The 24,082-nt window shown below is 33.6% G+C and overlaps 5 protein-coding genes across 7 annotated transcripts; 2 read left to right on the top strand and 3 right to left on the bottom strand.

Annotated features, from left to right (window-relative positions):
• Nucleotides 1-30: 30 nt before the first annotated feature.
• Nucleotides 31-4,337, bottom strand: cyc (basic helix-loop-helix ARNT-like protein cyc). Its single transcript, XM_088029659.1, has 13 exons — nucleotides 3,918-4,337; nucleotides 3,740-3,853; nucleotides 3,057-3,128; nucleotides 2,261-2,498; nucleotides 2,118-2,210; nucleotides 1,953-2,070; nucleotides 1,710-1,874; nucleotides 1,412-1,661; nucleotides 1,104-1,361; nucleotides 977-1,053; nucleotides 763-926; nucleotides 583-706; nucleotides 31-531 (listed from the first exon to the last, which is right to left on the bottom strand). The coding sequence occupies exons 1-13, from the start codon at nucleotides 4,088-4,090 to the stop codon at nucleotides 347-349; spliced, it is 2,031 nt and encodes a 676-aa protein (XP_087885785.1). The 5' UTR covers nucleotides 4,091-4,337; the 3' UTR covers nucleotides 31-346.
• Nucleotides 4,338-6,657: 2,320 nt separating this feature from the next.
• On the bottom strand, nucleotides 6,658-9,182 carry Aplip1 (JNK-interacting protein Aplip1). The gene is made up of 6 exons (XM_088029660.1): nucleotides 9,040-9,182; nucleotides 8,723-8,928; nucleotides 7,494-7,901; nucleotides 7,169-7,449; nucleotides 6,858-7,033; nucleotides 6,658-6,802 (listed from the first exon to the last, which is right to left on the bottom strand). Exons 1-6 carry the CDS (start codon nucleotides 9,120-9,122, stop codon nucleotides 6,730-6,732), a joined length of 1,227 nt encoding a protein of 408 aa, XP_087885786.1. The 5' UTR covers nucleotides 9,123-9,182; the 3' UTR covers nucleotides 6,658-6,729.
• A 1,154-nt stretch (nucleotides 9,183-10,336) lies between these two features.
• Trhn (tryptophan hydroxylase) lies at nucleotides 10,337-13,806 on the top strand. Its single transcript, XM_088030558.1, has 8 exons — nucleotides 10,337-10,670; nucleotides 10,770-11,091; nucleotides 11,519-11,684; nucleotides 11,883-11,933; nucleotides 12,005-12,286; nucleotides 12,337-12,463; nucleotides 12,510-12,739; nucleotides 12,786-13,806. Exons 1-8 carry the CDS (start codon nucleotides 10,533-10,535, stop codon nucleotides 13,045-13,047), a joined length of 1,578 nt encoding a protein of 525 aa, XP_087886684.1. The 5' UTR covers nucleotides 10,337-10,532; the 3' UTR covers nucleotides 13,048-13,806.
• Nucleotides 13,807-13,827: 21 nt separating this feature from the next.
• Polr1F (RNA polymerase I subunit F) lies at nucleotides 13,828-14,948 on the bottom strand. Of its 2 annotated transcripts, none has more exons than XM_088030559.1 (4): nucleotides 14,653-14,948; nucleotides 14,271-14,603; nucleotides 14,062-14,225; nucleotides 13,828-14,009 (listed from the first exon to the last, which is right to left on the bottom strand). In XM_088030559.1, exons 1-4 carry the CDS (start codon nucleotides 14,850-14,852, stop codon nucleotides 13,933-13,935), a joined length of 774 nt encoding a protein of 257 aa, XP_087886685.1. In that variant the 5' UTR covers nucleotides 14,853-14,948; the 3' UTR covers nucleotides 13,828-13,932. The 2 variants fall into 2 exon arrangements, with proteins under 2 accessions (XP_087886685.1, XP_087886686.1); XM_088030560.1 differs by having other exon boundaries at nucleotides 14,062-14,213.
• A 232-nt stretch (nucleotides 14,949-15,180) lies between these two features.
• Nucleotides 15,181-24,057, top strand: LOC148179095 (inositol polyphosphate-4-phosphatase type I A). Of its 2 annotated transcripts, XM_088031068.1 has the most exons (14): nucleotides 15,181-15,362; nucleotides 15,450-15,595; nucleotides 17,648-17,719; nucleotides 19,610-19,783; nucleotides 19,831-20,031; nucleotides 20,082-20,236; nucleotides 20,286-20,597; nucleotides 20,651-20,853; nucleotides 20,906-21,250; nucleotides 21,298-21,388; nucleotides 21,442-22,557; nucleotides 22,610-23,258; nucleotides 23,312-23,447; nucleotides 23,767-24,057. In XM_088031068.1, exons 2-14 carry the CDS (start codon nucleotides 15,478-15,480, stop codon nucleotides 23,897-23,899), a joined length of 3,705 nt encoding a protein of 1,234 aa, XP_087887194.1. In that variant the 5' UTR covers nucleotides 15,181-15,362; nucleotides 15,450-15,477; the 3' UTR covers nucleotides 23,900-24,057. The 2 variants fall into 2 exon arrangements, with proteins under 2 accessions (XP_087887194.1, XP_087887195.1); XM_088031069.1 differs by lacking the exon at nucleotides 17,648-17,719.
• Nucleotides 24,058-24,082: the final 25 nt, after the last annotated feature.

Below are 24,082 nucleotides of genomic sequence, written 5' to 3'. Positions count from 1 at the left end.
CTAAAACCGTAACACAAAAAAAGTTCAAAATTTTATTAAATATTATTTATTTTCCAAATTACATTTTACTACAAACTATAATTTGTCGAATATGACACTTCATAAAGCAATGAGGATTTAAATTGTCATTACTGTGGGCATCTAATAAAATTTTGGCAGTCACCGACATAGAGTCTCTAAGATAACTTCGCTTTTAAATTGTTCAAAAATATTTTTTGCTTAATACTACTTACCTTTGGCACATATTTAATTGAATATATTTTTACAAAATTGTTGGCTACCATTGATTAATGAATACATTTTTTTTTGTCAAAATAATAGTGTAATAGCAAATTTAATCTTACGGTCAAGGCAACGGCCACGGTAATCCCGAAAAATCTACTGGTCCTCCTAAACCTGCATCTGCCTCTAATAAACTCATTATAACCGCCATGGCAGCTTCGTCGTTTCCTTCTGTTACAGTCTCATTATTTGGAGATCCTCTGACCGCGTCTTCCATGATCTCTATTATTCCGTCGTCTGTATTTACAACTGAAATTCAGTACTCTAATACGCAAGTATTATGTGTTTATGTTTATTTACCAGAATCATTTGTCGCATTTGTTAAAGCCATGTTGTTTCTAACTTGGTTATACGTTCTTGTTGATTGACAAAAATCATGAATTATAGAAGTGGATTCGGGTTGTGCGCTTGTGGAAATATGATTCTAAAAAAATAAACATTTTTTTTTATAAGTCATTTTAAAAAAGTCCACCTAAATACTTCCGTCGTAGAGATGGGCAGTGTTGACTCAGAATCAGAATTCGGAGTACTGCTGGGTGACAATTCTTCTCGCCTGTGGGAATCCATAACCTGCTCTGCTATTTGTCGCCCAATTTTACTCACTTCTACATGTGTACTAATTAATCTTTGAATGTCTTTCCCACCTGTTGAAACCCAGAGATTACCAATAAGAAAAAAAAGTGCTCAGACTCACATTGCGAAAAAAATTCAAAATTTTCTTGAACTCCATCTGTTCTGCTTGCACTGCTTTCCACAGTTCTCAAATCGGTTCTAAATTTGAAAGTATTTTTAAATCTGTTTGTTCTTTTTGGTGTACTTACAATATTAAAGTATTCTTAGCAATAAGATATTCGACATCTTTGGTCCATGGATTCTTAAAAGATTTCCATTCGCTTTGCAATTTGACAAACCCACCATCTTTTATTCTGAAGCGATAAATTTTGGTTGTGGTATGATCGGTGTTTTGAAGAGCAGCTTTATGGCACTCGGCGACGGAAGTTATGTCATCGTGGTGGTAATACTCGTACATACTTGATCCTAGTAGTTCTTGTTGTAGAAAGCCCAGAACCAACGTGGCTCTAAATTAGCATTTTTACATCAAACCAGTTTACTCGTTTTTTTACCGTACCTTTGATCTACAAACAAAAATTTTCCGTCCAACGTATGTCTTGAAATGAACTGTATAGGAGTTACATGAGGTTTACTTTGAGTGGCAGCGGCAACAAGAGAAATGTGAGGTAGAATCCTTCCGACTGCTACCAAACAAGAAAGATTGCAGGATTCACTTTCCCCATCATGCTCCTGATCTTCTAACCCGATTTTTGCTGGTGTCCACGATTTGAGGTATCCGGTACAATGAATCAAGTTGTACTTTTTATCTAAATTTTACGAATACGAATAAAGGTCCCCTCAAAATGAAACTGTACCTGAGTTTTGTTGCTTCTTTCTTTTATGACAACCGGTAGTCGTGTCAGCTTCTTCTTTAACTTGAGAGGACACTTTACATTTCATTCTGCAGAAGAACGAACGTCGAGCTCCTGGACACAATCTCGACCCGCCTTGAGGAACATCAGTCTTGACAGGCAACATCGCTGAATAACAAGTATTGGTTAAAAAAAATCGTGTTAACATTACAATTAATTATAAGGTATTCAGTATTACTTACTAACTTTTAGCATCTATTAACCTTTCTCGTGGATTTAAGTCTGAAGCTGAAAGTTGTTCCTTAGCTTTGGCTACATCTTTCGGATGCAAAATATCAAACAAACTTTGACCTAGAAGGTCTCCCTAAAACAGAAATATTTAAAATTTAATTTATTTAATAGAGAGCTTACTTGAGAATAGTTTAATACTTTAGATACTGATTCTGACACGTAAAGAATTCTACCACGATCGCAGCCAACTACGAAGAGAAATCCGTCAGTGGCCTGAAAAACGAGGCACATTTCCAAACTTTGTAAAAAATACTGAAGCTTACCTGTAGAATTAGATGTTTCAGTTCTTGATCAGACAAGAAAGACGGTTTGTAATGTCCTTCTGTATAAGAATGGACTGCTCCTCTTATGGTTTTCAAATGCTGGACTGCCATTCGCAGAACTGTTAATTTATCTAATTTTCTGGACATTGCATGGCACATCGGAATCATTGCAGATAGTTCAGTTATGTAAGTGTTCATTTTGTCTCGTCGTCGTTTTTCTATTTCACTGTGGTTTTGTCTAAGCGTTTAATAAATTAACAAATTAAACAATTGTATTAAATTAGGTACTTGCATTGTTTATTTTTAAAAAAGAGCAATTTTGTAGCTAAATCGGAATGAAAATTTCGACATTTATTTAGAAACATTGCAAAACAATCGGAAAAATATTCAAATCAGATTACAACCAGAGTAGGGATTCTAGAGAAAACTTTAAAAAACGAGTGAAAATCTTGAACTTCCAATTACAGAACTACAAATTATTTAAAAAGCCGGAATTTTAAAAAAATTTAACAAACCGGATATTTTAAACAATTTATAAAACACAATAAAATATAAAAAAAAGAGATGAATAACAAGAATCTAAGTGGAACAAAGGTAGTAAAAAATCTGAAGATTTTAAACTATCTTCAAATATGTAAGTTCTCAATATAGTAAATACGTTGTTTTTTTTTCAATTTTTTTTGTTTTCGCCCGCGAATTTTATGCAAAATAGTTTTTTTTTAATTTCGGGTAAATTCCGTGACCATATTTTGTAATTATAACTTAACCCTCTTAAATAAAAAATACAATTTATTACTTTTTGTTCTCATCGCTCGTTTTCGTTGATTTAACGTCTTCGGAATTATCTTCATCGGCATCACTAGTGTCACTGAAAAAAAATTACACTTCAAAAAATACGCATAAATTGAGCACCTTTTTTTAATTATTTCTGTCCCTACTTTTTTTCCCCGTTCCGTGCTCATTCTTTTACAAAATGCTTATGAAACACTGTGCAATTACAATAAATATTTTATGTTTCTTTCAAGTGAAATTAAGTGATTGAGAGTCGGTAACTTTAACGAGAGATGTAGAACAATGCCAAGACCGTGTCCTTTAACTACTAAGATCGAGGGGAAATCATATAAAATCTTGCTAAACAGTTTGTTGGCGTATAAAGAATTCTTACAAGTGACCTTTAAGTTTCCTAGCTGTTTAATGTGACTTTAATTAACTGCTAATCAAACAGTCGCGCATTTTCACTTTATCAAGCAATTCCTTGGGGAAAATCTAAGATCTTGCAACGATCAAATATGATTGGTTTGCCGTATGGGAATTGTTACTCAGAATGATAGGGCTTCACCTATAATTGGGTTTGCTCTAATTTCTATCAACATGCGTCGAAACGTAATTATATTTTCTATGGAAAAACTAATATTGTAAACAAAAGGTGTATTAAATTTTAAAAGAATTAATTAAATAGTTAAAAAAGATAGAACTTACTGATACGATATTTTCCGTTTCCGGGTCCCCGGAGTACTGTCAACGGGTTGTAATTCCATCACTGATGTTGACTTTGAATTATCTTGGTACGAACCGGATGAGTTGCACGGATTACTAAAATTAGTTATCGTTGCGATAAAAATCACTAAGAAACTATTTTTGTGTATTAGATACTTACTCAGAGATATTTGATAACTCATAATAAGTTGACTGATTATTATATTGTTGTATATTGGGTTGATCAATAACTGGTTTTAATTCTTCCAGTGTTATAAAATCGCGATCATCATCAGGAACTTGTAAAAGCCGCGAGTAAGGTACCTCTTCCACGGAGAAATTTCTTGCAACCATAATCACTAACACAATCGATAATACAAGCGAATTACTATAACGTTTTCTTTCTGTAATGTCAGGAAAGTTATGCAGTTGCAACAGGTGACCATCAAATGTAGGAAAGTTCTTTCTCGCTGGCTTATTTAAGCCTCTGTTTCAATGGCAGCAACATTTGAATTTCCAACAACGCATGCCTGCGACTTACGCCGCTCTGGATCAACGGGAAGTAAGACGAATGATACGGGATGATAGGGAGGACGAAAGTTTGAAAAAAGTGGGAATTCTGCTAGAATGGCAAAAATCAAAAAAAATGTTATGACAGTGTAAAAAGACTTCTTTTTAGAGTCACTGAAGAGTGCATTCAGGATTTTCATTAAAAGTGCGATTACTTCATTGCCATTACCTGCAAATCAAGGACATTGAGAACTTGCAAAAGTGAAATGTTCGAGTTGGGCGTGCATAAACTCAGTGTTAATATAACTGTTAATACTGTAATCTGACAACACCCGTTGTTTTTTCTGTACCATAAAACGGTCGTTATAGAAGAAAATTGTCATTTTTTCTATTTTTTCTAAACCATAAATTGATTTTTAAAGTTTAGTGCATAACTGTTTTTGTAAAACTGGACGAAGTTTGAAAAATAAAATTTTTAAACATGAGCGACCATAAGTGACGGGAAATCTTATACCACATCGCCGTATAAAATCTCGACGTTATTAAAATATGTCTGCTAACTTCACTTCTTCTAGGTAAAAGCAGTGGGGACTAGAATGACATTCAATAAAATTATCACAATAATTATGTTCGTTTCCCGAGGCAACAGTTCGTTATCTTAATAAGAAACGTGGACATCTGATGCATCTTTAAGACCTCAGGTGCAAAATATCAAGTTGCTTTAATAACATCTTAGCCATTTCGATTAATAAGATCATGTAACACATCGATACAAATCCGTTACTTACACAATACAGCGTTGAATACAACTGGACCACAGTAAACTCGCTAATCCCTATTAATTATATTCACAAATGACTACGTGAGTGCATACGCACACTTTCATTAAAGGGTTTAAATATACAAAATAAACACATAGTAGATCACATGAAAGGTTTGCTGCATTCGCCGATGCTCATTATTAACCGATTTTTTCCCGGACAAAACGTTCTAATTAATTAGAGAATATTGGTATTGTAAAACATGGTCATTATGTTGAATCAGATTCGAAATATACACAGGATTTGAAGAAAAGAAATGGGCATAAAGGGCTGCAACTGAATTATTGTTTATTTTTGGTTTTTAGTATTTAGTAGCCTTTTACAAAATTGACTTTATATTCCAATTTTCATCAATTCTAATAATGCTTTTGCTTTTAAGCAACCAATTTTTCAAAAGTTTTTGAGTGTGGTTTCTAAAAATATTAACATATAGAAGAAATCCAACAATTTCGGAATATTTTCCAAGATCTTGTTTAGGCAGATGATCCACTGACATTCCACATGATCCAACTGACAGAAAAAAGAAACTGGATCTACAGAAACCACAGGAATTTCAAAATGCAAAAATGAAGTTATAATTATAAAAAAATTGGAATAAATTAAACTATTAAAATTTCATTGCAAAGAAAAATATTCAAGTGCAAATTATATGAAAGGCATGAAGAGAAAATTACGCGCATCTGTTATAATCAGCTTCAGAATAAATAAACTGTCAGAAACAGACCAATAAATAGTGATATGAAATCCAAAACAGAGAATAATAGACAGATTCACGCTGAATCACAAACATAAGACAAACAATGTCAGGTACAGGCGAATTAATCAGGAAAATGCGTGTAACGGGTTTATTCACACTGAAGCGGTTAAGTTTCAGTAAATAATGTTGAGAGAGCTTAGGAAATAGGAATACATTTATTTTATTTTACCAACGACAATTTTGACTATATCAACGATACATTTTCTCACAAGTATTCATTTTTTCCTACAAAATTTCGTCATTTTCAACGATCCCGGAATAAGACAATTCCAAATGTTTTATGGAGAAATGCAGAAACGCCTAAAGTACAAAATTGTAGAAAAATGTTTAGTTGATTAATATGTATTGTACCTAAAGAAAATTTTATGGAAATTGTGTTCAACTTTGTAGGTTGGCCGTGAGAGGAAACAGTTGCTGCAAAAAATTACAAAATTCAGTTTTATGACCTACCTTTTTGGTAAAACTGTCTAGGTATCTTTTGCACACAAATAAATTTCATATTTTCTCTTAAGGCTCGATAACAAACAGCGGTTTCCTCAGTAGCAGTCAAATATCTGATAAGAATCCCATGTGATTTTTATAGGATTTTGGTTTGTGGGAACCGTTGCTTCGAATTTATAAACAGACCCTAAATCAGTTCCACTGTATTTTTTTCATAACCCATAAAACTTGTTTTCTTTTTTTCTACATTCATTACAAATTATAAAAGAAAACGCCGGAGAAAACTCAACATCTGTAAGCCATCATAATCTGATGAATTATGATTATGCTTTCAAACTTTTAAGGAAATAAAAATCACAAGAAAATTATGGCGTCAGTAAAACTAAATCCTCTTACAATTTTGACATTTTATTGACGACAGCTTTTAATGCATTAATTATATACATTGTTATTGCACTACAGAATTATTCAATATAAATATCTTCAACGGGATAAGCAGTTTCGATAAACTTTTGGTAGAACCTTTGGAAGGCACGACTAAACAAACATATGTTAATAGACATGGAAATCTCAAATATTTCATTTATCTTACCCAACTGCTTCGGCCACAGGTCTTGTAGAGTCTGTACCACGAAAAACATGACATGCAAACCGTTGAAGAGTCGGATGTTTGGTAATGAATCCTAAATAGCGATGGTCACGAGGATGAAAAGCACAAAATGATACGTTTTTTAGGGAATAAAAATAGTCTATGCACGGCTCATTTTGCTGAAACAGAAACCAAATTTGAATATTTTTATTTTAACTACCTAGATCTAAATTGATATCAAGAAGGACAACAATAAAATTTTCATTTGCCTTTTTTAACATATAATTCTCTGTCGCAAAAATTAAAATACTAACGTTTCTTTTTCTTCTATCTACCATTCTCAGGCCTTGATCGGAAACTTCAAGTATACACGGCTGTGATTCTGGATCACTACCAGAATTGCCAATAACCCTTCTGACCGCTTGACAAACTACGGACGTTCCTTTATGTGCTAATGTTTCCACCGACCCCAAATAACCTAATAAATATCGCTCCCTCCGGCCATGCTCACAAGAGGAATCCCAATCACTGTAATCACAGTCAACCGCATAAGCAGAAGGAAATATTCCCATTCTTCCCGTCCTAAGATTAACTCCTAAAAAGTATGCATAGTGCCAATTTTACTCATTTTCCTTTTACCTTCACACCACAGATCATCAGCTTCTTTTTGAACATAAATTGGATCTCCTATCTCTACATCAATCTCATCGTCGTGTCTTGGTACAAATTTATGTAAGCCTCGATGTGTAGCTTCCAACACTTCTATATCATTATAAACTACTCCATTATCAATACAAGAAGGTGATGTTCCCAAAATTGGCGACATTGATTTAAAACCGTCTGTTCCAGTGGGAGAATGTGCTGTGCTGTGACCACTATCAGCATCTGTTATAAGGCGTTCTGAGTCTGGAGAATCTGTATCCCATAAATATCCACACTTTAATACTAGAATTGAGCTTGGTCCACTGCCGGAGCTTCCTAATTCTTCAGCAAGCGACATTTCTCTTGACAATTGATATTGTGCATTATACATCGTGGCGACAGAAGCTAAAAGAATAACATAAATGTCAAATCAATGTCATCAATTAGAATAAAATATGGTAATCGAATGTCATTTGTTATAATTTAATTTTGTAATCACCATAAAATAGTGATTTTTTTGTGACGTTTAGAGAAAAAAGAAGTTAAACCAGAACTGCAAAACCACAAAAAATAAAAACTGGAAATGAGGCATCAGTGGTGTTTTGAATTTTTAATTTTTTTTTAAGTTTTGGTTTAATCGGCATAAAAAAAACAAGCTCCAATTTAATGACTCCAGAGTAACAGGTAAATTGGTCGATTGTGCATTTGGGTTGGAACTGCATCAGCTTTGGCGCAAGCTCAGGTTGTTTGACCTAAATTGCATAACACCACAAACTCGCAGAATTTCAGTGGAACCCACATGTTTTATTCAAATTTTAACATACAAGTTAGATCAGCTTATACCACAAAACCAAAGACGGTTTACTTTGGTAGACTCGTTTTTCCAAGCAAAAATTAACTTGTTTAAAATTTAATTAAAACAAATGTCGATTCTTGTTCACACTGAGTATTTTTTTTTACTTATAAATGTGTAGAAGTTAGCAATTATTTAAAGTTAAATATTATCTTGTAATTTTAATTTTAATCGCGTTTGAACATTATATTCTTGTTTTATCAGTTGTTCTAAAGAAAATAAAAATTTCGCATTTCCTACCTCATCTACAGCATTATAATTGTTGAAAATTTTAAATTCATCCAAAAATTCGCTACGACTCTTAATTGTTTCAAAATTATTGTAACAAATCTACTTGTAGGAATATTTGTAAGATTTAACCGCTTAAACTCACATTTCTTATTTTTTGGAATTTCCGGCAATTTCCGCCTTCGCCTTTCTCCACTCCAGGGCGGAATGGGAGTTCCAAGCGAAGGATCTTTCTTTTCGCCACTTGAGGAAACTGAAAGCCTTTCCTCCCGAGCAATATCACAGTCAGTTTCGGGGTCGCTCTTGGAAGACGTGGGCGATTCTTCATCCACGATAACATCATGAACTAAGCTTTAAAAAAAAATTAAAACCGATCAATATATAAGAAGACATCTCAAAAAACGCGCCCGTAACATTCCTCACTTTTGCATTCAATAGAAGTAGAAGCAAACATCGACTTACGAATAAAATTGCGCTGAATTAGTTGTGTGCGATGGTAATTTTTCGAAATTATGTCTAAATTCTTCAAACTCACTGTCAGCCATATTTATTTTGAACCCCTATAGTATTGATTGGTCTTGGTGGCGTGATCCTGCGCTTGGCGGCCTGTTGCTTTCCTTGCGCGCCGTAACTTATAGATTTGCTGATCTTGATTTTAGCGTCGCTCTTTTGTTGTAATTTACTTACCCGTTAAATCATCCCAGATTTCCTGAATGATCTAGCTTATTGAATTAGAGAGTTGAGATGCGATACGTATACAATTTTCTCCCATTGTGTTATAATTTCAGTCTTCAAACTTGAAACATGGTTAGCAAAGCGTAGTTTGCGAAAATCTATTAAACGATCAAAGAAATGATTTATCATTTTATATCAGGACACATTCTATATTTGAGCTATTTTTCACAAGCTCATTTCATCTCTTTTTTCAAGTTTTCGCATTGCTTGTACTGAATTTAAACGAAGAAGTCACTTTTTTGTAAGATCAATTTTAATTATCCAATTTATTTGTTACAATGAAAGTCTGTAGAACTATCCTCTTCGCCGCGTCGGAAACTCATGCAAATCTATTTGTTCGAACATCGACGATTACTCGGTTCTGATAGAAAGAGTCTAAGTAAAGAACTCTGTGTAAAAAACGTGCTGTTCTTGAAAGACTGAGGATAGAAGGGTGGGTTTATGGTTTATTCAGTGGAGAAGTATAGAACCGTTTCAATTACTCTACTTCAGATTCAGGAACTCTTTCATTGTGGGTTTTATCAATTCCTTTCTTTTAATGTATGATTTTGTTTTCTTTTGATTGATAAACTGCGGTGGGCGCGATTCTTCAATCATGGGGGAAAATAAACATATTAAGAACATTTTTTTATTCGAGAAAAAGTAAAAGACTTTTTTAAGTTAGTGGATATAAGTAAGTATTCAAAAGTCAAAACTTTTACTGGAGAAATTATAGAGAAGAAGATTAAAAGATTAAACTGAATATCTTGGAATATACGAGGTGCTGGTGATAATTCAGATAATTCCTGCAGATGTTACAAATATTCAGTCATTCTTGACGTCACTTTTAATACATTAAAATTTCAGGACTTTATATTGACAAATGAAAATAAATTTTTGTACAAAATACGTCAACAGGGAGAAAATAAATATTTTGCAACTTTAATTTTTCTTGCAAGCTCTTTCAGAATAGTTTATCACCTCGCATTTCAAACAACAAAAAACCGCAATGCACAACGAAGCAACCTAAAGAAAACCAAATTGCTTATTGTCAATCTAAGGAATTTCCTCCAGAATACCTACAGAAATTGTTTCTGAAGATCGCCATTAAGTGTGATTCTGCCAATCAAAGTTAGAGGCTCTGCGCCAGTCTTTCCGATGGGAAGTTGAGTTTATAAGGGCAGATACGAAAACCTTAATCGTTACAAACCTGTTGGTCTTTACAAGAATAACAAGAAATCATGAGTGGTTCCGGAAAGCCTTTGTTGGGCTTGTGGCTTTATCGAAGCGGCGAAGATTGGAATTATAAAGAAGATTGCCCTATACAAACCACCGCGCCTGGAACTAATCAGGGATTTAATTTGCCTGGAACTAATAAGGTATTCATTTTTTTTATCTAAGTTTTCCAACTGGTTTCTTAAATTGTCGCTTACTGTTATTCAAAGTGTTTATTGTCTTCAATTTCTAAATTCTTTTAGTCTAAACCGGAAGAGGTCAAATCAAAAACCGAAAATATATCTATAATATTCACTTTGAAAAACCAAGTGGGAGGCCTAGTCCGCGCACTTCAAGCTTTTCAAGATTTAGGGATTAATGTAAATCATATTGAATCACGTCCTTCTCAACTTGGAGACAATCAAGTTGATTTTTTGGTGGACATTGACACCGATCAACGTAAATTAGATCAATTGGGTCGACTTCTTAAGAGAGAAGTGCAAACTATGGTCATTGGTACTTTTGGAAACGATGAAGAGAGCGAATTTCCTCCTCCTACGCCATTATCGGCTACTACAAGTTTCGGTAAGTGGAAAAGAGAACTTGTTGATATGCATTATTCTGAATTTAATGTAATTCAAACGGTTTAACACAATGGTCAAGAACGGGCAGTGACGTCAATGGAGATTTTTCAGTAGCGAAGTGAAACAATCACGAAATGTAAGAATGAAAGAAGTCTCTATCTACACTGTCCTGAAAATAAAAATTATTGCACAACATTTTCTACTGTTATTGTTATGTGCGTCATTTTTCCATCTATAATATTAATAAAAACCTAATAAAATTTGGCGTCAATAACGGGATTGTTTTACTCACAGGTTATAACGGCTTTATTTTTATTCCGATACAGAGATTTTATTAACAATAAAATATCACTACTGAAAGTAATCGAAATCTAATAGATGTCGACATAAATCTTTGTTTTATTGATTCTTAATGTAAAACTTTTTAGACTTTGACGAAATGCCTTGGTTTCCGAAAAAAATATCCGATATAGATCAAGCACAAAATGTTCTTATGTATGGAGCGGAACTCGACGCAGACCATCCAGGATTCAAAGATCCAGTGTACAGAAAACGGCGGGAGCAGTTCTTCAAGATTGCAATGAACTACAAACAGTCTGTATTTAAGTTTTGCTCTTGAATCAAATAGTTTCGTCACTTAACGTAAAAAATTGCCCGGCGCATCCACCATTTTGTCCACCTTTAAAATATTTTGAATATAAGCATGAAAATCAGTTCCAATCCTATTTTAAAGTTAAATTTATGTTTGTATGTATTTTAAAATTCTACTATAATTAACTTCATAACTTTTAGTGGACAGCCAATCCCGAAAGTTCAGTACACTTCAGAAGAAATAAAAACTTGGTAAGTTTTAATCAATCTTTATTTTTTTTTAATTATATTGATTTATTACCATTTTGTTATCTTTTTATCAGGGGCACTGTCTTACGTGAACTGCATAAGCTCTATTTAAAACACGCTTGTCGGGAATACTTAGAAAATTGGCCGCAACTAGAAAAATATTGCGGTTACAGAGAAGACAATATTCCGCAACTAGAAGATGTCAACATATTTCTCAAGAGAAAAACTGGATTTCAACTTCGACCAGTCGCCGGATATTTGAGCCCAAGAGATTTTCTTTCAGGATTAGCTTTTCGTGTTTTTCATTGCACTCAATACATAAGACACTCATCTGACCCTTTTTATACCCCAGAACCGTAATTAATTATTTTGGGTTGAATATCCTTTCATTATTACTATTTTGTAGAGATTGTTGCCATGAATTACTTGGTCATATGCCGCTACTTGCAAATCCAAGCTTCGCGCAGTTTTCACAGGAGTTAGGTTTGGCGTCACTGGGAGCTTCTGAGGAAGATGTTAACAGGCTTGCAACCGTAAGTTATAGTCATTGTAACACTTGATTGTAATAAATAATTGTAGTTATACTTTTTTACTGTTGAATTCGGTTTGTGTAAACAAGAAGGTGAAATGAGAGTATATGGCGCTGGACTGTTAAGTTCAGTCGCTGAACTTCGACATGCCATTGAAAATCCTGACAAAATTAAACGTTTTGATCCAGATGCGACTGTCCAACAAGAATGTATTATTACAGCGTTCCAAAATGGATATTGGTATACAGATTCTATTGAAGAAGCGAAAGAAAAAATGAGGTAAACAATTTTAGATTAAATACAAATAATAATTGAGATTTTTTAGGACTTTTGCAGAACAGATTCAACGTCCCTTTGGCTTACGTTACAATCCGTACACTCAAAGTGTTGAAGTTCTCAGTAATGAACAAAAAATAACTGCTGTTGTTTCTGAACTGCGAGGAGATTTATGCATTGTAAATAACGCTCTAAAAAAGATCAGCGCACGCGATTCAAATCTCAACATAGACAAAATCACGAATTTCTTGCAGAGCGGACTTGCAACTCCAAACTGCGAAGAAGAAGAAGAAGAAAGAGAAGGGAATTAGTCAAAGGAAACTGAAGAAGATGGCGATTGTAAAGTAAAAACGTTGTTGGTAGAAAATATAAAGTAAGATGTGTCGCTAAAAATATATTATTATGCATTAAAGTAATTCATTGTAATATTACTAATATTATGAGATTATGTAAGCTTTAATGCTTTTTTTTACTGTGATAGCTAGAAAAAATTATAGAGAAAAGTTCTATTACATACACAAAAATAAGAAAAATAGAGTTATTAAGATACTGATTATATTAAATTAGAAAACGCGTACTTCATTACGTAAATTTAAGAATTTTAGAATATTCTGAAGTATAAACTAAAAAGGACGATTGCAATGACATGACATTCACGTGTGCTGTCCGTTCCGTTTTTAATCAATATTTGTTATATAGGCCTAGCCAGAAAAAGTATTTCCTTGACAAAGGGCGTTTTTAATTGTCTACTTTATTGTCTAAAAACGATTAAAAAATAGTGACTTTCTGTGACGTTTGGAAAAAAATGATACTTTAAACAACGTTCGTTCTATTTCAATTTTTTTTGGGACGATATCTAACTTGAATCGAACCTTGTTTTTTTCTATTGATATTAAATAGAATCTAATAGCCCAAAAATGTTTCTTGTATAATATGATAGTAACTCAGACTGGATTTGCAAGAAATCTTATCTATATAATATGGTGCGTCATTTCGTTTTTTTTAATTCGCAATTAGAGAAAAACGTTCTCTTGAACATTTTTGAAGCTTTTGTCCAAATACTGCAATAAATGTCTAATAAATAAGCACTGTTTTATTGAAACAATTTATTTTTTAACGTACGTACAATAATAAAAATTGTCTTATAAAAACAGTGCAAGTAAATACACTGGAATTACAATTGCTTAATTTCCCGTTTACTCCTTTTTCTTTTTCCTTTTCTTGGGTTTTGGACCATTCTCTGTTTCATCATCTCCTAATGATTTCTGTAAGTCTAAAAACATGTTTTATAGTCCTAGATAAAGCTCAAAACAAGCTATTCTTACCTTGTTCATCATTTTGGTTTTCATTGTCTATGATCTCTTTTGTAGAAGTTTCATCATCAGAATGAAATACAGTCTTTTTCGCCTTTTTATGTTTTTTTCCAGTTTTCCCAACTGATTCTTGTTGTGAATCTACTTTATTATTTAAAACTGAGCTGGAAATATTCCTAATTATTTAAGATAAATTTCCAAGAAGAAAGTTGCTGACTTACATAATTTCTCCTCTAATGTAAGGGAGTTTCCCATCAAAGTTGGTATAAGTAATTTCCAGTTCTACTTCATCATTAAGATCCAAAGATTCTCCAATCCAATCGTCAACATGTTTAGGTTTTGGCAATGAGATATTAAAAATTTTATGAACTAAACAACCAATATGATCTGTACTCTTTTTGTTAACAATTCCATGAAGCCGTTTTTGTGGAGTCGGTTTAAATATAAAGAACTCTGCCTCAATATCTATATGAATGAAGCAAGAATCATCACCAATAATCCCCAAGTTTGATAACAGTTTTATATTCTTATAACCACAGAGAATTCCATCAAACCTGAAAATAAAGAATTAGCACAAACTAATTTATAAAGTAATACACTTACCGTAGATTAAACCGACCTATTCTTTTATTCAAAAGTTCCTTTATTGAACTATTTATATCATTTAAATGGTAAGGGTGAAGGGCTAGATGATCTTTGATTTTCTGCATGCGGATACAAGAGTTTGTATTTTGAACCTGCTTGTCCAGATCTTTTAGGTCAAAAAATTTATTATAACGTTCTTTTTTCATCTTATTATTCATAAATTAAACAATAACACAATCATAACGTGGAAAAGCTCGAATGTTCAAAATTAGTGAGGTTATAACGGTTTGACACATGGTTTTAAAATCTACAGTTGCGCCATCTATGAATCTATGAACGTGGCAGTGTAACAATAAATTTTAAAATTATAAATTTTCCAATTTCAAAATAAAGAGAAAAAATTGTACTTTCTACGCTAATTATTCTAGTAAATATGTAATAATGTTTCAACATTAGAACTTTTGTTAGCTGATTGTATGTTTTTTTCTGAATGAGTGTGGCTCCATCTAATGGTGATACAAACTTTATTACATAAACCCCGGATTTTATTACTTGCGGTTGACATTTGACATATTCTAATGACATCTCACCGATGGTCAACTTTCAGCATAGTGAACAAAATCTGTGATGAGACTGTTAAAACAAATTAAATGTTTATAATGCTTATAACCTGACTATGCTGGAGACTCTAGGCTGCTTCCTAGCGGGATAGAATCGCATTTTTTACGGCAAGTGTTTATGTCTTTTACTAATGTATAAAAATGTTTTTATGTTTTTGTTCTTCTCTATCTAATTTAGACACGTTTTATTTGTAGGTTTTTAAATATAAGCAGCGTCGTGATTATGCGATTTAATAAACAAGAACTGATTACATTAGCTACCCAACCCTCAACAAAATTTGAAAAGGAAGGTATTTTGTTTATTCGGGAGAGACAGGAGGGATTCTTTAGGAAAGCAGAAAGTAAGTTTTTAGTTTTATTGCTAATTGTACAAGTTGTCACTAAGACCTAAACTTAAGGTTTAACAACATCCATTAAATTAATGTGTTTATCTATTTATTATTGGGAACAAAGATGACTAATTCATGAATTTTCATTTTGACTCTGAGTTGTCTTTTGTTAACGTTGTTTGATGACACAACCATTAAAACACACATACAGTTTATCTTGACTTTTTTATTGGTAATGGGTGAGTGGTAATCCACTACAATCTTTTTAGATTAGATATTTTTTGTTGATACTTGGAATTACGTGTGTTATATTTTATATAATATACACTATGTTTATAGAACTCAACCGGTTTTAGGATTTGCCGCCTTTATAGGCGTGTTACAAACACTGTTTTTTTTCAGCAGACCAGTATCAAAAGAAAAATATTCTGACATTTGTTTAATAATAACAAGGTAAACTCTGCACAATTTACAGCATTTTGTGTATAACGTTAGAATTAAACATAAATTTTACTACCCTGTTATAAAAAAGTACTTTACCTACGGTTTTGAAATATTAATTTGTTTTCTAAATATTAACATGACTGTAAATACTGAGGTGCTTAGTGGAATGATAGTGTTATGCTTGTGGTAAAACGTACTGCCAAAATGTCCTGATTTCTTGTTTCGCGTCTTCGTAATACAGTATACAGAACTTAAAACATGAGAAACCTCTAACTTTTTGTAAAATAGCTTAATTGTATATATCGTACGTGTACCTATAAAATTTGTAATAAATATGCTTTATTCTAGTTTGTCGTTACAGTATTGTAAAATCACCAACTATTTCATTATGTTATATCATTCATGATTTTCTATGTGATTCTGCAGTTAAAAACTCCTATGTCGATTTTTTAATGCATTTTATATTAGATTTTTTAAATTTTCGTCGCTTTTATTTTATAACTTTTATCATGTATTTATATCTTTTATTCTGAATCTACAGAACCTTAATATTATAAATTCCCGTTTTTGCTGTTAACGCTATTTTAGACTGGCAAAAGCGTTTTTCTTTTTTTTTTTCACCTACTAGCAGAAAAGTAGGTTTTTAAGTAGGTCTGTCCTACTTGTTTCTAGTCTAAACAAAAAAACTAGTCTGATGGGAAAGGTACCATACACAAAAAGTTTGTTTATGTAAGACACTCCCTCAGAATAAATTACTTCAGTAAACAAACGACTTTGGATCTGATATTAATTGGTTTCGAATGACTTTAGACGCTTTCATTTGCTCGTAGATTCAACGTTTTAATAAATTTAATAATTATGTAATAATTAATAAACCATAAATTCATCATCATTCATTCGACTAACTCATTAGAAGGAGCTTCGTACTTGGAGGCTTCATTAAAGGTCACCAACTGCCGTCTTCCCACAAAAAACGCAGTGCTTGCTGCAATCAAAAATTGTTGAATGCCAGATGTAATATTCTTAAAGCGACATCTTGGAACATATGTGTTCTTTTTATGCTTTTTGTTATTGCTCTTTCTTTCTGTTTACTTTGCTTAAAACATTTTTCTAAAAATTTTATTATGTTTTGCATTTAATAAATAGAGCAATCTTTCCAGCATTGATGCAAGAATAAACATTATGCGGAGATATGGTTTTTACGTTGATTACAAGTTTATTTTTATATCAATTTGTATAAGTTTTTTTACACTGTCTAACCTTGCAATTGAAATGATTACGAAATTTTGATGGTTTGTATAAAAAAATATAAGTTCCCACTTTCGTTCTATATGTTGAAGTAATCTTTAACTATGAGTTCAACATTTTACAAATAGATATGGTTTTGTATTTTTATTTCTATAAAAAATTAGTTGACAGCGTTATTTGTTCTTAGAGTAATAAAGATGCAGAGCTCGTGTATTTTTAATTTCAGCAACTAAGCCCACTTCCGTTCAAAAGTTGTAAGGTTAACAGTACAAAATTCGATTAACGGTTAACTATGATTTATGTTTTGTTTTTTGTTTTTGCTTTGTTTTTTTGTTTCTTATGTAATATTTTTTTAATAATCATATATTACAGGAAAAGGAAAGAAATATCAAAAGTGTGAAAAACGACTCCGCACTCCAAGCTGTATAGGGGGAGTAAGCAAAGGTACTATCACTATGCACAAAAATGCAATACCGCTTTTATTTCCTACTACTGAAAAGTACAACTTTCAATTATTATGCTAAATACGTTGGCAGTAAGTTTACAACGGGTGCATCGAGCTTACTAATTTGTAATTTTGTTTTATAGAATTAGATACCCATTGTAACCTTGCTAATTTCGTTTTGATATTTATAGTGTTGGTTTTATGGCTGTTTTTAAATAGAACTCACCACTGTTAAGCTTCAACACAAATAGAATTCTTTTCTAGCAGTACCAACGATCTACAATATTCTTAGTGGTCGATTTTTGTTATAACTTTGATAAAGCGGGCTTAACATTTTGAGCTACTTTCTATTTAAGAAGAACTAATTTGCCCCAGCTTATCTGTCTTGATCCGGTTTCCAGAAAGTGTGTTGTTTTTCTACGACAAACTAAATCGACCTCTGCTTGCTTAGGTCCAGAGCTTAATTAAGCTTGATCTGATCTAGCTCTGCAGGTTGACTCCGAAGGTGATTTTGAAATCTCGCTAAACAGATTCTTCGACTTTAAATGTCGGTGTTATGTCATCATGTATTTACGTTAAATTTGTCCAGTTCCCAATGTCTGTACATACATTCATTAGATAGCTTTACCGCATAAACTTAATAGTTGTATCAGTGCAGCATGAAGATTTATATGATATGAACCGCAGAATACTTCTATAATGATTTTAGTGTCCATGCAATTATCTCGAAGAAAAGTTAATTTAAATTTTACGGTCTCTGTGAAATTTTCGATAGAAAGTCAAAGGTTATACCATGTAAATCTCTGCTCTGTATTAATAAAAATTTCGCTAATATGCTTTCGTCCTTTGAAGCTAACGACAAATAACTAGAACCGTTGAGGTTTTTTGTATTGATTCGCTCTAGGAGAATTTCGCTTGGTTTTATGTAGTTGGTTCGTCTAATTTGAAATATTTCCTCATGTAAACAAGAAAAAACATTTAAAGTTAGATAATTTAACTTACTTTACTACTGTTGCCAGAAACTTTAGTAAAATACAGCAGAATTTAGACCTTCGGAAAAATATCGAAACGTTTGTTAAAACATGTTGACTTCTAATCGAATACTATCGTTCTCTTCGCGGCTATCTTACTTTTGACCTATTTTTGACAAGATTGTATAAATTGTATTTTTTTCTACAGCCTAATTCATAAAGTATCCTTTCAAAACGTGAATTTGTACCGAAAACATAATGTTGTGTAGGTAAGCAAGTCCATGAGCGCAGCAAATTTCGCACGCTTATTAACACATTTGCTTGACTTGCACATTTTCAAAACTAATCAAGCCAATAAATAAAAAAGCTACTAGATTTTGAGACAATTTTTTACCATAATTATTTGCATCATATCATAGTTCGATTTATTAATACATAATAAAACATTGTGTACAATTCAGATTTTCCATTATATACTCTTTATTTCTACTTTCAATTATAGGAGTAATAATTATCATTTGATAATAATGGTAATTAACAATTACATGGAACGATTGTACTTGTTCAGGACTTAATTAATCGAAAAAAAGCGGAAAGAATACTACTAAAAGTGTTTCAATTTATTGTTTTAGAGGTAAAAAATTATGAATCCTGTCTTTAAATAAGAAGTAGGGATCAAATTTGCATTCATTTGTTCATCCACAATCATTTTTAAATGTTTTAATCATTTCACTTTTCTTTGTCATTATTTTACTTATTTTCAACTCAAAAACAGTTTTTACATTTTTTCTTCACCATGTTTTCTTGTTCTACAATAAATCGCAACTTCTCTTAAAATCAGAAGAAATATTTAAAAGTGCGATCTCAGGAAACTTGAACTTTTCACACTTAACTATAATATCTTCCATTTTATTGCAGTAAACCTAGAAAGATGGTGCAGATTACGTGGAAATTTGTTATTTTATTTTAAAAGTAAGGATCCCTGGTCAGAACCCTTAGGTGTTGTCGTTTTGGAACAATGTCAAGTACGGATCGACCCTCCTATGGCTTCACCGCCTCTAGTCACCGATGGCCAGTTTCCATTTTATTTAGGTATACAAACCCTTTCATAAAATAATTGGTATATAAACACTTTACAGTCTTTGACGGAGGTTTGTGCCAAGCTTTAGCGTCACTTTCCGATTTAGAACGGTCTAGTTGGATTGACGCTATTAAAATCGCCAGTTATGAAGGAATCCGTGCAGAATTACATGCACTCAGACAATGTCTGGAACGTCGGAGATCTCATAAACCCAATGTCGATTTACAGACGTGGAGGTTACAAAGAGCACAAACTTTAGGTAGTGATACAATATCCTGTTTGTTTGGAGTCATTGTTGTGGTTTTCTAGATGTAGCGGAAGTGCCAATGTGTGAAATATCACTGGCCTGTGACAATTTATTATGTGATGGACATGGCTGTCCTCCAAATCCATCGGTAGTGGTAGATATCTACATGCCCACGGCTAAAGTGTGGGTGCAATATGGACGGACTGAAATTATAGAGGTGGTTAAATTCAAACTCTCAACAATTTGAAAATGTCTTTTTTTTTCAGAAAAGCAGTAATCCTGGATTTTTGAACACGATTAGTTTCAGAACAAGTGACGGTTTAACGTGTGATTCTCGAATCAGATTTACAGTTTTTGATGTCAGAGAGAGAGTTTCTCATACTGCAATACCGATAGGTTCCGCTTGTGTTCTCTTGAGTGCCATTCAAGACTCATCCCGTTTACGTATTCCTTTGGTCTCGAGAAATCAGTCAACTGTTGGATTTCTTTCTATCAGTGCGTGGGCTCTTGAAGCGGAAGATAGAGGGAGCAGTACGGAACATACGCCTTGCAGGGCTCCATCTCACAATAATCCCCAAGTGACGATTTAAATAAGGTTTTAAAATCAATGTTTTCCACGGATTTCTTCCAGATTTGGTCACATCGAAGGTCGCAGTCCCTGCCCCCCAGACTAGGTGTTAAAATGCGCCTCCCCAATCAATCAGAACTGAAATTATTGTACTCTTCCCCATTCATGCAAACTTACAGATTTCATTCGGGTCTTGGTGGCGATATTTGTGTTCATGAATTTATGGCTGAGAGTCGGCTATGTTTCACCTTTCCACATCAGTTGTTGTAAGTTAAAACTAATAAAATCGATCATTCGTGCTACTATTTCTCTCCACAGAGGAGTGTGGATTCAACAAGAGAAAGAATTACTACAAGAAGTCGCCGGAATGGGAGAACTACGCGAGCCATGGCATTCTCGTCAAGTTGAATTATTAGATCGCCATTTACATCTTTTACGATTGTATTCCCAAGCCCGAGAGAATTTACAGGCTCACAAAGGAAGTTTGTTTAAGCCTAGTTCGAGAAAATCGGATCGGAGCTTAGAATTTACACCTGTCAATTTACATCTACAACGAATGTGGGTGCATAATGATACACTGAATAAGGCTGGATTTTACGACTGGATTACCGTGGGTGCATTTACAGCACATTCGCACAGGTCAAAAAACGGTGGTTTGATTAAGTAAGTGTTAATTCATGCAGATTGCTTAAGTAAAATTTCATGTTTAGATTAGTACAGCAATTGAAAGAATCGCCAACTCGGGCAAATTCTAATTATCAGATAACGACGAAAATTTCCATGGCAAATGACGCAATTCAGGTACAGTTTTTTTACTTCTTATGTATATAAATTGACAATGTCGAATCATCTAGGCTATTAAACAACTCCGGAAAGAAGTAGTTGACGGAATGAAAATCCTAATGAGACTCGCTAAAGAGAAGCAAACAACGGGAATGTTACCAATATGTGAAGACATGATACGTAAGACAAGAATTCTTCTAAGTCTCTGGGATCCTGGTCTAGTCGAGGAAGCACTGAACTTCGTTGAAGAATACAAATTGGTAACAACTGACGACTCTGGTGTCAGTGAGGATTTAACATTAGACAGCAGCGGTAGACTCACTCTAGTATTATCACCATTTAAGAGAATCACACAACAGCTCACCTCCCTTAACTTAAAAAGTCCCGATGTAGATGACTTTGCAACTCCGTGCACCCCCAGAAATATAGAAGACATGTGGCACGTTTCCAGTTTGAAAAATAACCGAGAGCCCAGCGATGTGGAGAACAACTTATTAAATACCAGTGAAGGCGTCAAAAGTTTGTGCTCTGAAATTCACAGCAACGATGACTCAAACTTCGTCATTTTTCCCGATTGTGAATACAGCCAGAACGACACAGCCTTAGAAGACACGAGTTCTAATTCAATCGTCTCAAACGGAAATGAAAAAATGTTGGAACCAGACAACAGTCGGATATTCCTAGATACAAACGTGATGTGTAGTTCACCCTCCGCCAATTACTACAAACCGACAGATGAACCAGAACCTTGGGATATCACCCAATTGAACATCGAAGCAAGCGTAATGTGCTTGGTTAGTAAAGTTAAGTTTTTATGTGGTCGATGTGGAAGCCCCGCAGTGAGACTTCGACAAACTTCCAAATCTCTTCAACGAGCCGTTATAACAGACCAACCTACCTGTAGCATCAATGCAAAGAAAATCACCGAATGCAGTAAAGAAGTTGTGAATTGCGTGACGAAAGTTGCGAAGAATGGAAACAAGTTTACGGATGGTTTGGATTTAACTAAAATCGTTGACTGGCCGGCGGAGTTAAGACCGAGCATGAGAAAACTGCGACAAGCTATGGACGGATTGCTGAAGACGGCACGATTGACTCATTCGGTTTTCCGTGTGCAGGAAGACCCAAAAGCTGCTCAAAGAGTTTGCAATGTTCGATACAGGCGAGATGTTTGCTTCTCGCAGTCTGTAAGTAATAAAACAAGTCAGTGTATAGTAAGTTGTGTTTTTTTTTTTTTAGTTAACTTCATTGGTGACAGGGCTAATGACAAGATTATGGTGTCACAAACCTGACCCAGCATTCGTGACGATCTTAAGCACCCTCGGACCTTTAGCTTACTTTGAGAGCTTACTAAGTTACCATGGCAACGAAATAGATATGTGGGGTGACATGTCTGTGGCCGTCGAAGACCTTCGAACTGTTATGTTTACTTTAGTCCGTTGTGCTAGTCCAATTTCTTTGGAACCTCAACCGATTCCCAAAGTTTCCGGCAGTAGAAACTCTCTAACGGTATCACTTCCAGTGCCAGACGCACTGTATAGTTTGATACCAAACAGACAGATACTATCATTTCATGTAACGCCTGTTTTTTTCAACATCGGGATTAATGAAATGGCGACTTTGGCGGAAAGTCTGGGAGCAACAAGAGCTCAAGAAGCTTCGAACGTTGATAACTTCGATCGATTGAACGAATATTATCTACGATTTAGAAAACTAAACATACCCGAAACGTCGAATTTATCAAATGGTGGACGTGGTATTGGAGGCTCTTCCCAGATTAAATCACTTTCAGAGCTCATGGATGATTTAAAGTTGTCGGTACATAGTGGGAAGACAAAAAATGTTGAAGTTTTACATCTAGCTTCGAGGATATGTCGCCATATGAAAGGTAATTTATCGAATAATTACACTTAGAATGATTATTAATTAATTCTATTGTAGGTTTTCGTTTCACGAGCTGTAAAAGTGCCAAGGATAGGACAGGAATGTCTGTAACTTTAGAACAGTGTCAGATTCTAGTCGATGAATACCATTTAGCTGAACATGAATTTCAGAAAGCGTTGGATTGTATGAGAAGGTAAATTTCATTTTTCTGCATCTTTTTCATTCGCACTGTTCATTGATATTTTCCAAGGTCCAAGTACGACTCAATATTTAAATTTATCCCCGAGACAAAATCCGCTTTTAACTAGTTTTCAATTTTTATCGAATCTTACTAGGATAATATAAATTCAGGCACGACAGTTTTTTGCTCTCAGATTACGTAATTTTCTCCGGAAAGCATTAGAGATAATTTCCCAGCAAAATCAATCCAAGTAAAGTGCCCTGAAAAACTTAATTTTTTGCTTCTTTTTAGTCGTTTTAACACATAATCTAATGTTGGGTTTCTTTTATAGTGAAGGATGTAGGAGAGAGAATACGTTGAAAAATACGAACGTTAGAAAATATGCATTTAATTCTTTGCAACTATTGGCGTTGCCAAAATTATATAGGCCTCCTGCAGGAACTTATGGATCAGCACAAACATAATTACGCATATTTGTAAAATATGTATTACCTACCTTATTCAAGATGCCAATATTATAATTAGTAGTCAAGTTTTACTTAATATTGTTAAAGTGTAAAATTGTTAAGATTATTAAGTTATTTTATAGATGAATAAATTATTTCTCATTATTCTATGACAATTTTTGTTTATTTCGACTACCTCAT

Source organism: Gnatocerus cornutus, chromosome 2 (genome assembly GCF_029298725.1).
Source record: "Gnatocerus cornutus isolate USDA-ARS CGAHR chromosome 2, icGnaCorn1.1, whole genome shotgun sequence".
NCBI lineage: Eukaryota > Metazoa > Arthropoda > Insecta > Coleoptera > Tenebrionidae > Gnatocerus > Gnatocerus cornutus.
Note: the sequence above shows the minus strand (reverse complement) of the source record. Positions and strands in the feature narration are given on the sequence as shown.